Source organism: Sarcophilus harrisii, chromosome 3, assembly GCF_902635505.1.
Source record: "Sarcophilus harrisii chromosome 3, mSarHar1.11, whole genome shotgun sequence".
Lineage (NCBI taxonomy): Eukaryota > Metazoa > Chordata > Mammalia > Dasyuromorphia > Dasyuridae > Sarcophilus > Sarcophilus harrisii.
This window is the reverse complement of record NC_045428.1, coordinates 57867246-57883542: the sequence shown is the minus strand read 5'-3', so window position 1 is coordinate 57883542 and position 16297 is coordinate 57867246. Positions and strand designations below refer to the sequence as shown.

At 38.7% G+C, this 16297-nt stretch overlaps 1 protein-coding gene across 1 annotated transcript in view; it reads right to left on the bottom strand.

Moving 5' to 3' along the window:
* Nucleotides 1–15535, bottom strand: part of AP1S3 (adaptor related protein complex 1 subunit sigma 3) — an 84449-nt gene extending 68914 nt beyond the window's left edge. The window contains exon 1 of the mRNA XM_012546588.3: nucleotides 15342–15535. Coding sequence (XP_012402042.1) covers nucleotides 15342–15344 — 3 coding nt within the window. The 5' untranslated portion in view covers nucleotides 15345–15535. The remainder of the gene's footprint in view (nucleotides 1–15341) is intronic.
* Between the last annotated feature and the right edge of the window lie 762 nt (nucleotides 15536–16297).

Sequence of the window (16297 nt, the reverse complement as noted above, 5' to 3'; positions counted from 1 at the left end):
TGCTTTTTTCCAGGGAAGGGAGAACAGCACATGAGGGCAGAGTATCATCTAATTCAGCAAGCTTTAATAAGTCCCTACTCTGTGTCAGGTACTGTGCTAGGTGCTAGGGAAAGAGATTAAAAGGTAGAGTCCCAGATTAGGGATCTTACAATTTACATTCTACATGATAGGCAAGGAGACTGTTGCTGAGAAGAGACATACAAATGGACTAGGTGGCTAAGGAGCCATGTTCTTGTGCCCTTGTGTCTTCTTAAGGTATTTTAAAGCATATCAGTCCTTTATATCCTCTCTCTTCTATCCCTTAACAAGCTTTAATTACTTTGTAGGTGCAAATGTGATGTCTTTTGGGGAATTTGTTTCAGTCACATCTAATGTTTTAGGACTACATTTGGGTTTTTTTTGGCAAAAAATGCTGGTGGTCTGCCATTTCCTTCTACAGCTCATTTTACAGAAGAAGAAACTGAGGCAAATAAGGTTTAAAGAAGTAGCCCAGAATCACACAGCTAATAAAAGTCAGAATTCAGATTTGAACTCAGGAAGAGTCTTCCTGACTCAATTAAGTGATTAACACTTAACCCCCTTAGCTTCCTAATCACATTTTACATCTTTTCTTTGATAATAACATTGCATGAGGTGGTTTTTCCCCCAATTCACTTAATTCAATAAATATTTATTACACGCATTACGTTCAAGATTCATAACTTAAGGTTATTCAGTGACCTGAGTGCTCCCCACCCAAAATGAAATGAATGGGAATAGAGGATTATCAGTCACAGAATCAAATGGCTTAAGCAGAATGATCAAAAGACCCAACTGACTATGAGTGGGAAGTTTTCAAAAAAAAGAAATGTGCCAAACACAGTGGTAAAAGGGGGAATGTGGAATAGGTTGTTGTTTATCCTTCATTCTTGAAGAGAGCCCCAACATCAGAGAGATGATGCTATGACTTAAGTGAAGTGGACTGAAGTGAGGGAAGGCTGTGCAAAGTCACCAGCTTTACTTTCTCCTTCAGCGTCATCTAGGGCCAGTTGGCAAGATACAGATCAGAAATCTTTACTGACTGTGACTGTATCTGACAAAGGAAAAATTCGGCTCATATTTCCCGATTCTGTCAGCACTTCTGCTATATCTACTCTTCAATTGAAAATTAAATTATTTCAAAAAGTCATGAGGCTTCTTGATGTTTAAGAGTATAACCTGCCAGAGGGAGAACTGACTAGCAGCAGGGGATCTAGGATTTTAAGCACTTCCTTCAAATAGTCTAGGGAACTTGGAGCCAGAGTTGGCCAGTTCACAAAATATTCTAATACTATATATTTTTTCAAATTGGTGATTTCCTTGTCCTGTGCTGGGCTCTATCATTACTTATGATTTACACTTATAAGAAGCAAAGGGACCAATTTGTTAGATCTGGGCCTGAAAACAAATGTGCAGGTGGAATAGGTGCTTCACAAATGGTTGCTAATTGACTGATGAGAATCCCAGCTTTGCCACTTCTCATCTGTAGGATTTTCAGCAGCTGCTTCACCTCTTATAATCACCTAAACTCTCTAGCCTTGTTTCCTCTTCTGTAAAATAAAAGATTAGGACAAGGTGACCTTAAAGTCCTTTCTTGCTATATATCTATGAACCTGTGCCCCGGAAGATATTCCCAATCTTATCCCAAAGTCAGCTGGGACAAAAGATGGTAAAGGGTAGTGCTGTTGTTCTGGTACTCATTTAATTTTCTCTTCTGCCCAAGGAAGAATGGAGAGCAATTACAGAGGCAAATTTAAAACTGATCCAAGCAACAATTTCCAAGCAATTAGAGCTATCCCAAGTGAAATAAGCCATCTCTGGAGGTGCAGAACTACTTACTTGAAGCCTTCAAGCTAAGTAAGGTTGGATCACAACTTATTAGACTTTACAGGAGCATACAGAGCAGAAAGGGACCTCCAAGGTCATTTAGCTCAACCCTCTCATTGTACAGATAAGGAACCTTAGGCAAATGGCTTGCTCAATTCTGCTAATATGTTATCTGAGACAAGATTTTAATTCAGGTCTTCCTGATTTTCAAGTCTAGCACTATATCCTCTACCACCTGGTCACCTGGCCACTGTTCATTTGTTTTAGGTGTGGCTGAAATACCATGCATACCTTTTTTCAGGTATTTCAATGGAATGGTCACTAAGATTTCTTCCAAGGCCTAAATTCATTGAAATGCTAAGTTTTTAGTAAAGGCTTCATGGAAGGAAATGGACAAAATCAAACCAGGTATGAAGAGGTCTGGGTAGATCTTACATACACATAATAATGAGATCAGATCAGAGCTCCAAAACACAAAAGTAGAAAAGCTCTAAGAATATTTTGGGAAGCAAAAAGTATGAATGATCATTCTATCACATAATTGCTAATCTATCAAAATATTATTGTGTTTAGCCAACAAAAACAAAAAGCTCTTCACAAATTTGATGCAGAAGAAAATACAACATTACAACCCTTCTTACCAGTGCTGGTTTCAACCAGAAGAATAAGGAAGACTTTCTATTTTTCTGCCTTTTTCCCTCATTTTTTCTTTGATTTAAGAAGTAGGTAAAAGGAATGGAAATATTTTCACTACCTCTTCTCCCCATCCTAATTCCAAACAAAACAGAGATAAAACAAGTAGAAAAAAAAAAAGTCTTTCTGGAGTGACCTTCATATCCAGAGATAGAATAGAAAAATAAAAGCCTATCAAAAGAAGAAATTAGAATGTAGTTTCACTAGCCTTGGGATATGTTTAATCAAATAACTTTGGGGAGGGAGAAATCACAGAAAAGTTCTTTTGTATAATTAAATTATGAAACAATGACATTTAAATTTGTTGCTTTTTAAAAAACATATTTGTTTCTTCATCTGTAAAATCGGGACCTCAGAAAAGGAAAAGCACTCCAGTATCTGCCAAGAAAACTCTAAAAAAATGGGGTCAGGAAGAATGGAGCATGACTAAAACAACTCAACAACAAAAAAGGTATATTTAATTCAGCAAATGTTTATTAAACACCTGCTTTGATAACAAAATTGTTAGGCACTTTAAAAACAAACATGTCTCACTACTTCACCACCTATGTGACTTTAGGCAAGCCGCTAAATTTTAAAATTTTACTTTCTCATCTATATAATAGACAAACTGAATTAAATGATCTCTATAAGTCTTCCAACCCTAAATCTATTAACTAAAACTATATAATCCTACAGTTTCGGGCTTCCACAAGCTTACATTCTACCAGAGGGACTATGACATGCACAAATAAGTATAACACGGTTTTGTGTGATGGGAGAAAAGGAGCAATAAACAAAGTATAGTAGGCAAATTTAATGAGGGAGAAAGACAGCTTTGGACTGGAGATGGAAGGGAGTCTAGATGAGAGAAGGTTTCAAAGGAGTGAAGCCTCTGAGCTGAGCCTTCAAAACAAAATTCTTTCTGAAAGGCAGAAGTAAAGAGGTAATAGACTCTGGAGGAAGGGGAAGGGAGGAAAAGAATTATAATTTATTTTTAATCTACCACATGTGATAATCCATGGTAAGTGTTTTTACAAAGATTATCTCATTTAATACTTGATACAACCTGGTGAGACAGGTGTTCTTATTATCCCCATTTTATAGTTGCGGAAACTGAGGCAAACAGGTTAAGTGGCTTGCTGAAGGTCTCACAGTTAATACATCATTGAAGCTGTTTTTGAATTCAGGTCTTCCAGCTCTCTATCCACTGTACCACCTTGGACAGAAAGAAGTTGGCAATCCAATGGCAGGGGAAGAGAAGTTACAGTACATGAAATAAGTAGTATAGATATGATTCAGTCAGGTGTTAGGTATAAATATTAAGGTGGTACATGACAACATCAATATTATACGATGATCAATTCTGATGAATGACTCTTTCAACAATGAGATGACTGATGCTCCAGTGATCTTGTTCTGAAGAGAACTATCTACACACAGAGAGAGCTGTGGGAACTGAATGTGGATCACAACATAACATTCTCATTCTTTTTGCCGTTATTTGCTTGCACTTTTTTTTCCTTACTCATTTACTTTCTTTTTTTATCTGATTTTTTTCGTGCAGCAAGAGAATTGTATAGATATGTTTATACATATTGGATTTAACATATATTTAACATGTTTAACATATACTGGATTGCTTGCCCTCTAGGGAAGGGAGTGGGGGAAGGAGGAGAAAATCTGAAAAACAAGGCTATGCAAGGGTCAATGTTATCAAATTATCCATGCATGTTTTGAAAATAAAAAGCGTTATTAAAAATAAATATTAAGGTGAAGAATGCATATTTCATATTCAAGGCAACAGAAAATCATTGAACCTGAAGAGTAAAAAAGGCCAAGACATTTTTTTTTTAATTGGAAAAAAGGGAAATTTAAGGTAACTTTCACAACTTTAGAGGACCAAAATGACATCATGATGTTACAGTGGAATTAGAGTGTGTCAGGCTGTGGCTGATCAGACCTATAGGAGCTTGGAATGCTCTACTACAGGTTGGGTACAAGTAGGTGATGTGAACACTTAGGGTAGATTCTTTAAATCTGCACAGCTCACAAATTGATAAGCTATTTTAATTCCGCTTTGGTCAGAGCTCAGTTCCTTCTCTGATGAGGGCATATCATGCTGAGTAGTCCTGTGCCAGTGTCTCCCATGTCACACAATCAATTCAAAATTCATAGGAAAGATCTAAGAGTGTCCTTGTATCGCTTTTTCTGGCCACCTTGTGAGTGTTTGCTCTGTGTGGATTCTCCATAAAATAGACTTTTTGGCAACTGTATATTTGGCATTCAAACATTCAAACAATATGACCAGCCCATCAGAGTTGTGCTCTCTGCAACAGAGTTTGAATACTTGGCAATTTAGTTTGAGAAAGAACCTCAGTATCCAGTCCCTTATCCTGCCAAGTGATCTTCAAAATCTTCCTAAGACAATTCAAACAGAAGTGATTCCATTTCCTAACACGGCACTGTTAGACTGTCCAGGTTTCACAGGGATACAACAAGGTCAGCATAACAGCTTGGTAGACCTTCAGTCTGGAAGTTAAACTCTTCTCTCCCATGTTTTCCTTTGGAGCCTCCCAAACACCCAGATAGGTATGTCAACCCCATTTTCAAGGTAACAGACCCAACATCAATGAATGCTGAAGCCACTGACCATTTACATCAGGTTAAAGTCAAACCCTTGATAGCTCAAGTTCCAACTAAAGAATGCCATTAGGCTCCTTTTCATGCAGCAAAGCACCTCCTCCTGACTCTATTCCAGCTGAGATTTACAAGGGAAAGTGGGGGAGGGAAGTGCTCATACAAAAGCTGACTGAAATTTTCTGGGTTATATTGTAAGAGGAGGTTATCCCCCTGGAGTTCAAGGATAGCTCCACTGTGATCTTTATAAAGGTAAAGGAAATAGATTGTCCTGTGACAATCACAGTGGGGTCTCTCTCAATCATTTCTGGCAAGATTCTGGCCCGAGTCCTCCTTAATAGGTTGACCCTTCACCTAGAAGATGTTCATCTATCTGAGAGCCAGTATGGCTTCTGAAAGGGTGAAACCGATATAATGCTTGCTGCCCTACAACTCTGGGAGAAATTCCAGAACAGAGATTTGTTCACATTTGTAGATCTGACCAAAGCCTTTGATAATTTTCCATGATCCCTCATGGTTGACAGTATGTCAAAAACTTTCACAATTATTGCTAAGGGGGAAAAAATCTAATAGGGGGATAGATAATAGAAGAATAAAACAATTAGAATATATAAACTAAAAGATTTTGCACGAATAAACTCAATGAAAGGAGATTTTAATGCAGAACCAAAGAAAAGGGAAAGTACTAACATCATTGAAAAGTTTCACATCTAAAACAGTGATTTTGAAATTTTTGGCCTCAGGATCCCTTTGTTCTCCTAAAATCTGTTGAGACCCCTCAAGGAGCTTCTGCTTATTCTGGTGATGTCTGTCATTATTTATAATATTAGAAATATAGGGGCAGCTGGGGGTTCAGTGGATAGAGCACCAGCTCTGAAGTCAGCAAGACCCGATTTCAAATCTGACCTCAGATACTTAACACTTCCTAGCTGTGTGATTCTAGAAAAGTCACTTAACTCCAATTGCCTCAGCAAAAAAAGAAAACAAAGGAAAAGAAAGGAAAAGAAAAGAAAAGAAAAAAAGAAATACAGCTAATAATTTTTTAAAATATTTAAATTAATAAACTCATTATAAACTAATATAAGCATTTTTTATTTTAAAAATAATTATATTATTCCAAAACAAAAAAATTAATGAGAACAGAGGTACAGTTTTACATATCCCACAAATATCTAGCTTAATGGAAGACAAATGGATTCTCATATCTACTTTTGCATTTTATCTATTGTAACGTTATTTTGTTTTAAAACTGACCTCCCAGAGATTGTTGCTGTTCAATTGTTTCAGTTGCGTCCAATTCTTCATGAGTTCATTTGGGGTTTTCTTGGGCAAAGAACTTGGAGTGGTTTGTCATCCTCCTTCTCCAAATCATTTTTACAGACAAGGAAACTGAAACAAATAGTATCTGAGGCTGAATTTGAACTCAGATCTTCCTGATTCTATCCACATATCTAAGGAATTGGAAAAGAGTATTTTAATAGGCAAAGAATGTTAGCATTATTTATTATGAAAATAGTTTTGACTTGACTTTGTGGACCCTATGAAAAGGTCTTGAGGGCTCTCATGGATCCCTGGGTCTGAAAAACTACTGATCTAAAATACATAGGAAATTGATTCAAATGCATAACATCAAGTGCCAGTCTTCAACAGATAAATGGTAAAAAAAGAAATGCAAAGGATGAATTGTTGTGGGGAGCCTGCACTAATCTACAGCCACATGAGGCCAACCTTGAATAGGTTGAATCCCCTAATCACATCATAGAGCTTCCTGCCACCAGAAACATCTGAGCAGTTCATCCTTGGGCGGGATACCAACCCTTTGTCATGGACCCCCACCCTGTACTGTGTTTGAACAACCCTGCCTTCTTTTCTACTGATATATATATATATATATATATCTGTACTATTGCACCCATTAAAATGAGGCTTGATCAGAATGATTTGACTTGCCTCCATTTTGCGCATCCCCTCTCTCTTGCCCTTATCTCTTTTCTTCCAGGGTCCACACACACTGCCTCGCGGGCCGAGGCAAATGGCGCCCATACGTGGGGCCCGGAAGATTTTGGAGAAAAGAGTAGCCATTGCTAGATCGAACCTCTCAATAAGAAGATTGCGCAGTCCCGGAGAATTTGGAGAATTTAGAGAATAAGGTCGCCACGGGTCCACCTGCCCCGAGGAACAGAGACCTGGGTGTGGTAAGAGGTTTCGATACCAAGAAAGAGAAGAAATTAGTGTATATGATAGATTTGTTGAGGATTTCAAGGATTTATTAAGGATGCGTAGAGTAAAGGTTAAAAAAAAATGAATTTGTAAAATTTTTAAGTTTTTAGAAGATGTCTGCCCATGGTTCCCGCAGGAAGGAACCATTGATGAGAAAAGGTGAAAAAGAGTTGGAGATTGCTTTAATGATTTTTATGTAATTCAGGACAATGCCTCTTTCTTAAAAGGTGCCCTTAAGCACACCAATTCTAGGCTCAAATTAGGCTCCCAAAAACAATGAAAAGATTCTGTATGACCCTCCTCCCAAAGCTTCAATGGCTTTTCTTCAGCTTCAGTCAGGCCTACAGTGGACAATGATATTGATTGGGCATTTGGGAGAGTAAGTCTGTCTGAGTGCCTTTTGGCGTACCCATCAGGTTCTGGTTCTGGTTATTCTGATTCTGTTCTGGGTAAAGTTCTGAAACGGGTATTTTCTGGGACGCTGGAAAATATCCTTTGGGTATATGTTATATGTTTAATGTAGTAACTGTGTTCTATGTTCTGTGTGATTTGTCTGTTTTGTTGGTTGAAAAATTTTTAAGTACACCGTTGCAACTGTGCTTAGTACAATGGAGCTCCAGGTGTGTCTGTGTTAAAAGTTAGCAAGTTTGTAAAAGATAAGAATTCAGCCTCTGTGTTTCAGGCTTAGAAAATATCAAGAAGTTTGAAAAATCTCTCTCTCTCTCTCTCTCTTCTCTTCTGTGTTGTGTGTGTGTGTGTGTGTGTTTCTCTGGCTGACTGCAGTAGCCTGAGAAAAAGGGAGAGAAGGGAAGAAATTAAAAAATAAATAAATGAAATAAATAAAATAAATAAATGAAATAAACAAAATAAATAAAATAAAAAAAAAGGGATTTGAAAGTTTGGAAAGTTAAAAAAAAATCTAGAAGAGCAGTGTGCTAACATTTAAAGAAAAGAAGTTTAAATGGAATATCTAGGCCTTCTCTGAAGGCACAAAATGGGCTTGGAAGTTCATAGAAGACTCTTTGGATTCTGGAAGGGAAAAAGGGAATTCAAGGTGAAACAAACTTCTCCCCCAGGGCAGAGGTCTTGGAAACAACCTAGTCTGTTTGCTGATGTAAAAGCTTTAAGTTTTTAAGAACAATGATTAAGGAATTTGGAAATTGGTTATTTGAAAATCTGCTTGTGATTTTAAAACTTTACTAATTTACTAATATTGTAAGTAAATGGAATTTAGATATTTTAAACAGACAGAAAGTCTTTTTCCCCTTGAAACAGCCCGGCCCAAAGGAGCGTCTGAGTGTTCAGGTATATAGCTAGGGAGAAAGAGAAAACTGGAAATGGGTGGATTTGGGAAGAAAGTAAATAAAATTGATGGGCTAAATCTTGAAAAGGATCACTATGTAGGACACTGAGCGGAGAACCTGAGAAGTTTTTTCCTAGGGGACAGGAGTGAGGTAAGAGTCCTCTCTCCCCACAGTGCAGCAAACTGATATAAAGGAACATGCTTACTTTTAGGTTACTTGATTGAATATTTGTTTCTTGATACATAAGTTTTCTTGGTTGAGGAATATGGTCATAAATGTGATCCATACTTTGGTAAGAATATTTCTAAAAGTTAATTACTATTTTTAAGAAACTTCTTGAATTCTTATAATGGAATTGGGTAGTCTGTATAAGTTTAAATTGAATGTATTGAGTCATCCTGAGGTTATTTAAAGGGCCTCTGAAAATAATTTTTTCTTTGTCCTTTTGGGAAATGTTTCTGTTATGGACAGTATGCAATTTGGGATATTCTATGTATTGGGCATTTTAAAAGCAAAATGATTTGTATGTATAACATTCACTTATGTAACATCTACCTAGATATGATAATTGTTTTAAGTTGTGAACTTAGACAAAATTTCTTCCTGTTATTACTATAAGGTTATGATAAGTCTTTTAAGATTTATCAGAAATTTGATTAATGAAATTTGTTATTGGAAGTAAAATTTCTCGGACTTAAAATTAATTAGTTAATGCTATTTGGGAGTTTTAAAGCTCCACCCTCTGACAGTTACTGGGACCATTGATTGGAATAAAACTGGGTTAAGACTATTTTATCCTATATGTGCTAAAGGTTGAGTTTTAACTGCTTATGTATGTTATGTTATACTTTTTCCTCCTGTAACTAATCTCTATGATCAGAGCAATGGTCAATAAAAACTGTTAATTCACTTATGTCATACCTTGCTATTTTCAGTCTGGTTATATGTAATCATTGTATCCTAAATGCTTGGGCAACTAAGTATTTTTCCTGCTCATCTCTCTGTTACTGGATATTTGTGTTTTGTTTCTTTAAGATTTTGATAATTCCTTTCCATGAGGAAAAAGGGAGGAAGGGATAGAATATTTGGAAAATTGGTAGATTTTTTCAAAATATCTGAAATAGTGGGAACCCCTATTCAATTTGCCTTAGTTCAGATTGAATTTGAATGCTTTAGCTTTAGAATCCCTTATTTTGTTAAAATTGCCCTGGCAGACTCAGTTTTGGGGATTATTTTTTAAGCTTTAGAATTCATTAATTAGTACTTCAGAAGCTCAAAGGGCCTTTAATTGGCCTTCTTTTGCTTTTTTCCCCAAGTAGATAGTGCCCTGGCCAAACTCATTCATGTACACTCTCACCGCCTTGAGACTGGTGATGACCCCCTTGATGCTCATATGAGCAATAGAAATTTTCGACAAACATCGAGACTTGGTTAGCCAATGACAGGTAAGATTCCTCAAGGACTAGCCGACCTAAGCCAGGAAGAGACGTTTCTGTACGTCCTTCCTATGACGGCTAAGGCTTTTCCCGCCAGGCACAGGTCGAGAAATGAAAAATTCTACATTTGATTCTTTTAATATAAATGAAAAAAGGGGTACCTGTGGGGAGCCGGCACTAAACTACAGCCACATAAGGCCAGCCTTGAATAGGTTGAATCTCCTAATTACATTATATCAAAGACTTCCTGAATAGGAATCTCCTAATCACATCCTAACTTTGAATGGGCAGATATCTAGGCATCCCCTAATCACATCATAGAGCTTCCTGCCACCAGAAACATCTGAGCAGTTCATCCTTGGGCGGGATACCAACCCTTTGTCATGGACCCCCCCACCCTGTACTGTGTTTGAACAACCCTGCCTTCTTTTCTACTGCTATATATATCTGTACTATTACACCCATTAAAATGAGGCTTGATCAGAATGATTTGACTTGCCTCCATTTTGCACCTCCCCTCTCTCTTGCCCTTATCTCTTTTCTTCCAGGGTCCACACACTCTGCCTTGTGGGCCGAGGCAAATTGCAATTATAAAAGATCAGGAAGAAAAAAGTTCCAAGTCAGAAAAACAAAGAACATGTAAATTAAAATAAAGAGGAAAACAGACATTGTTGAAAAGATGATGGGAAGATAAGCACACAGACTTACAGTTTGTGGATGCAGCAGTAAACCAATCTGAATTTCAACTTTCTATTTTGCAATAAAAGTAACTAAATCATTCATATCTTTTGACTCAATAATCACACACCAGGCCATACATATCCCAAGGAAACCAAAGACAGAAATAAAGATCTAATATATACACCAAAATATTCAAAGCAACACTTTCTGATAGTCAAAAGCTAGAATGAGTATCCACTGACTAAAAAGCACTAAAAAAAAAAACTACTTTTAAAACATATTTCTACTGTGCACTAATGATGAATGTAAAGGATTTAGAAAAATATAAGGCAAATCCAATAAACTAATACAGAGTTAAGGAAACAGAACCAAGAGAACAATAAACAGGTTTACAATAATGAAATACATCACCAAAAAGAAGTTAACTCAGAGTAATGGAAAAACCAAAAACCTAAAAAAGAAAGAATTACACTTTCTCCCTCATGATAGAGAAGTAGATGGATTACAGAATATTTCACATAGATATGTATACACGGTATAACAATTATATTGTAATAATACATTATATTAAAAAAATCATCCAATGTAGAATCTTTCAACATTCTACATAGGATGATTTTTGTTCAACTGTTTTACTTCCTCCTAATGGAAGATGGGTAGGGGGTTAGAAAGGTAAGAATAACTATGATATAAAGACAAATCCTAGAGGAGGTTTGAAATAAAACATCAAAAGGAATATCACATATACCCTCCAGACACACCCTAGCCCAAGAGAAAATGTAACCTATGAGGAAGTTTAGGGAGTCTCTGGGGATAACCTGTAGTAGGAACACTTTTTTTTATTAAACATTGGCACATGGGAATATGTCAAAAGATACTGTCCTTGGGAACATTCTAAGAATTTTGCTTATTTGTTGATGGGAAGGTACAGGTAATCAGGTTCATTTTTTCCCATTTATTTCTCAATAAAACATTCTATGTGGTCATTCAAAAATGATCATCACAAATACAATTGGGCAAATATTCAATTTTTAGAACATTTCCTAGGAATTCCCTCAAGAATGCTCCCAGCTGTTACTAAGACACCACATACAAATTACAAATTGTTAACATTGCACAGCTCTGTACATGGAAATGAACATAATAACCTGATAACATCAAAATGAAGGGTGTACACAAATCATTCCTGTGTTGTTTTTAGACTAGTGGGAAAGGAATGCCAAAGACCAGACTTCCCCTCTTGTCATAAGTCAGTGGCAGTAGAATACCACCAAGAGGAGAGGTCAGCTCCCTTCCCTGCCTCCCAACTGCAGTATCACACTGAGTTTACTGGCAAACAGCCAGCACCTGCCTGACATCAGAGAAAGAAGGAACTACTTACTAGATTAATACTGCCTTGACCTTGAATTTAAACCATGATCTCCAAATTTGGACTGAGGATAAAATCACAGAGTACTAGACCACTAACCTTCCAGGATCCCATGAATGAAAGGCAGAAAATATTTGCTGATAACCATTAAAGAAAATTTCATAGAAACGGCCCCACATAGGTACCACTATTAGCATTTCAGGTACACCAAAAAGGCAGCCAGCCATAATAATTCAAGGTTATCTGTACATGAAAAAATCATTTGGAAAATAACACCTCAGTATTCCATATACTACAATCAAACCTTACATTTCCCTAAAAAAGTAAAAATAACTACCCTGAACATTTTGGTAATGTAGATTATGGTTAAGATTTTGAAAATAAATTGAAGAGAGAGAATATCAACAAACTGAGAGTCATGGTTTCTCCTGGTAAGTATAACTGCATTTTCATAGAAAGTGGTAATTTTCCTACCTCAAAAACATATTTGAAATAAAACTGAATTATTATCAAGGTGGGAAATACAGCTACAAATTACCCAGAGAGCAGTGCAGAAAAATTCTGTTACAAATAAATGCACTCATGTTTAAATATGAGGGCTTATATTTCATTAGATTCAAACCTTAAATGCGTTAAAAGAAACAATTTCCTCTCTTTTTTAGCACAGAGGTACCTTACTTTCCATAAATCATATACAATATTAAAACTAAATTTCTGAACCCAAAGGATTTAAGTATTCACTTTAAAAAGGACGCCCAGTTGATTTCTCTGTGTTTATATACAACAATTTTTTTAAAAAAATAAATTTTCCTTCAAACTTTTCAGAAGCATCTACTGAATATACACTCAGCTAAAAAGTGTTAAGGGCACAGTGCAGAATATCAGGCCTGAAGTCAGAAGACTCACCTTTTTTTTTTTTTTTTTTTAAAAGTTCAACTCTGGCCTTTGAACATTTAATGGCAGGGTAATCCTGGGCAAGTAGCTTATGCCTATTTGCCTCAATTCCTCATCTGTAAAATAAACTGGAGAATGAAATGGCAAACCATTCTAGTATCTTTGCCAAGAAAACCCCAAATGGAGTCAAAAAGAGTTGAACGCTATCTGAGCAGCAATAAAATTATTGCCCAAACCTGTCAAACCTTAGCCTCCAAATCTTGTGGGTTTCCTTAGAGAAAAGTGTGGTAGAGTGAAGAGAGTCTGATATTTGGATTCAGAAGGCTTGTGTGCAAATTTCTGCTCTGCTACTTGTTACCTTTATCTTCATAAGCTTCACTTTCCCCATCTGTAAAATGAGGAATTAGATGACCCCTAAGATTTTTTTTTTTTTTTTACCTCAACAATCTATCAAAAGCAAATCTATAGGAAGGCTTGAAGCACTTGGCAGGAAGACCCAAAACTAGGGGGACTGTCCAAATAAAACCTATCATTGAAAACTACAGAAATGCTCAAACTTGCTTCAAATTTGCTGCAATCTACAGAACCCAGATACACATAACTAAGGTTTGCAAGCTATTCGAGCCATTAGAAATCTGAGTTCATGAAGTCAAATGATCACTTTTGTTTAAAAATGTGAAACTATGTAAAGAACAGTTTGACATGCTCCAAATGAGAGAGAAAAGGAGTGGGATGGAATTGAAAATTTTGAGTCAGGAGTAGACAATCAGGAAAAAGAGGAGAATAAAAGGGCATTATCCCACTAGGATAATTTCCCTAGGATTGAAGGACCTTTTAAGCAACAGATGGCTTTCTTGGGCAACTTTTGGCCTAGTTCTTTTGTTGTTTAGAAGTGTCCAAATTTTTGTGGGCCATAACATGGAAATATTGGGCATGGGGTTTTCTTAGTAAAGATAGTGGAAGGGTTTGCTAATTTTTTTCCCAGTGGATTGAGACAATGGTTAAGTGAGTTCTCAGGTTCACAGAGCTAGTAAAGTAAGTGTCATAGGCCAGATTTCAGCTCAGGACTTTCAGACTTCTGATCAGTACTTATCTCCAGAGCCACCTAAATATTTCCAAGGTAGGGATAAAGTGCTCTTGCCTGGGATCACAAAGCTGTCCAGAGTGTTAGAGGCCAAATTAGAACTCAGTAGCCTCTTTTAATCTTCCAATTTCAGACCAACGCCAAATAAGATAGTTGATCTTCAGTGATGCAGATTTCTCTTTCTAAATCAGCATTAAGTTCACCTTTGCATAAACAAAAATTCAAAGTCGAGCTCTTAAGGGAAAGCCTCACCACAAATTCCAAAGAAAATTTAAGCAGGAGACTAGGAAAGTCTTCATTATGTACATTCTAAGGCCCAGGGGCAAAGCAAAGTCAAACCCCCAAATTTGTGCTACTAAAGCAGAATAGACCCCAGAAATAATGAAGCCTTCAGCTAGTAAGTGATTTTCTTTGGGGCAGATAAATCTTTCTTGTCTATAATCAGTTGTCTCTTTGGCAAAATCCGGGAGTCTTTACATTCTTTCCATACCCTCTATCAGCAAGATTCACCCCTACTCAATTTCTTTTTTAATTCAACAGGCTTCCTTTGGCACACTACCTTCACCAGTTCTTCAGGAAGCTTACTGAGAGATGGAGAAAGTGAGTCTGTTGCTAGGCAGACCATCCCACTCCAATTTCATTTCTCCACAGGGTAAGATTCTAGGACTAGAGCTGGAAGGAATCTCAGAAACCATGCAGTCCAACTTTGAAATTACAAATAGAGAAATTCCGTCCAAGGAAGTTGGGCGCAAGTCACCAGAGTAGTAAGGATCAAGGAGAATTTGAACCGGTAGCCGCCAAGGGTAGTGTTCTTTGCTTTACCCTCTGGGCTCCTTCCCACCACTTACAGAAACCTTCCGGAGGAACCCACAACTTTTGTAGCCAGGCCACGTTCCCAAACCTCCCTTCTGGGGCTGATCTCCCTGGGAGGCCGCCCGAGAGAAACGCACGCGCCCGCCTGCCGGTCCCCAGCGACCCCAGGAGCGCAAGTTGCCTCCCCGCCCTGCTGGGAGTCCCCCGGCAGGTGCGCGGAGCAGGGGCCCGACGCTCGGCTCGCCTGGACGCGCCCCCCGCGCTGCGCTCGCTGTCCCCCGGCTGCAGGCAGCAGGTGCCTGGGGAGGGAGGCAGCACTTCCCGCCGCGCTCCGCTCCGCTCCTCTCACCCCTTCCCTCCGGCAGAGCCTCCCGGTCCCTTACCATGTTGGCAGGGGCCAAAGCTGCCGCCCACCTCCCTGCGGGGCTGCCGGACTGGACGGACCAGAAGCGGGACGCGCCGACGGCCGCCGCCCCTTCAGGAGCAGCAAGCTGCCGAGGTGACAGGTGAAGCCGTCTCAGACCATAGTTGTTTCCCACAATGCCCTTAAACTGAAAGTTAGCAAACTCCTCCCCGCGCTACCTCTTCCCTTCCTCCGCCTCCTTTTTCTCCTCCTCCTCCCACTCTAACATCCCCACCTCCACCCCCCAGCCCCTGCAGGTTCCCCCTGCTCAGGTTCCGGGGCTGTCCGAAGCTGGAAGTGGGGGAAGGCGGGGGGTGCACCTGCCGGCCCAGCCCTTGGGACTGCAGATTGGGGCGGAATGTAACAGGTGGGTGGAGCGAGGAGAGAACGCTTTTGGCCTCCTGGGTACCAAGGCCGAGAGGACCAAGGGGGATCTCCTGCATCTGGGAAGCAATCAACCAGCATTTACTATGTGTCGGGCCCTGTGCTTTGCACTGGAGTTTCAAAAAGAAAGACCAAAAGACGGGGGAGACGGGGAAAGACCTCTAGAAGTAGGTCAGTGGGAGGACTGGGAAACCAGGAGGAGGAAATGCGCCGGGACCGCTTGCGGGGGTGTGGGTGGGAGGTGTAATCCCGTGAAAAGGCGAGGGAAGGGGATGGAGTGTGTATTAGAGACAGCAAATAAGGTCTTTGTGTCTGGATCAAAGATGGTGGTGGGGGAAGGGAAGGGGGAATAAAGTTTTAGGAGACTGGGAAGGTCGAAAGAAGCCTAGATGCGTAGGGCTCCAAAGGTCAAACAGTATTTTCACTTTAAATAGGGACCACAGGAATTTACTGAAATAAGGGTAACTTATTACTGGTCTCTTAATAGGCACTTAACAAATGCTAGTGTTAGGTCGATACAACAATCCTCACATAATTCATTATAAATTTAGG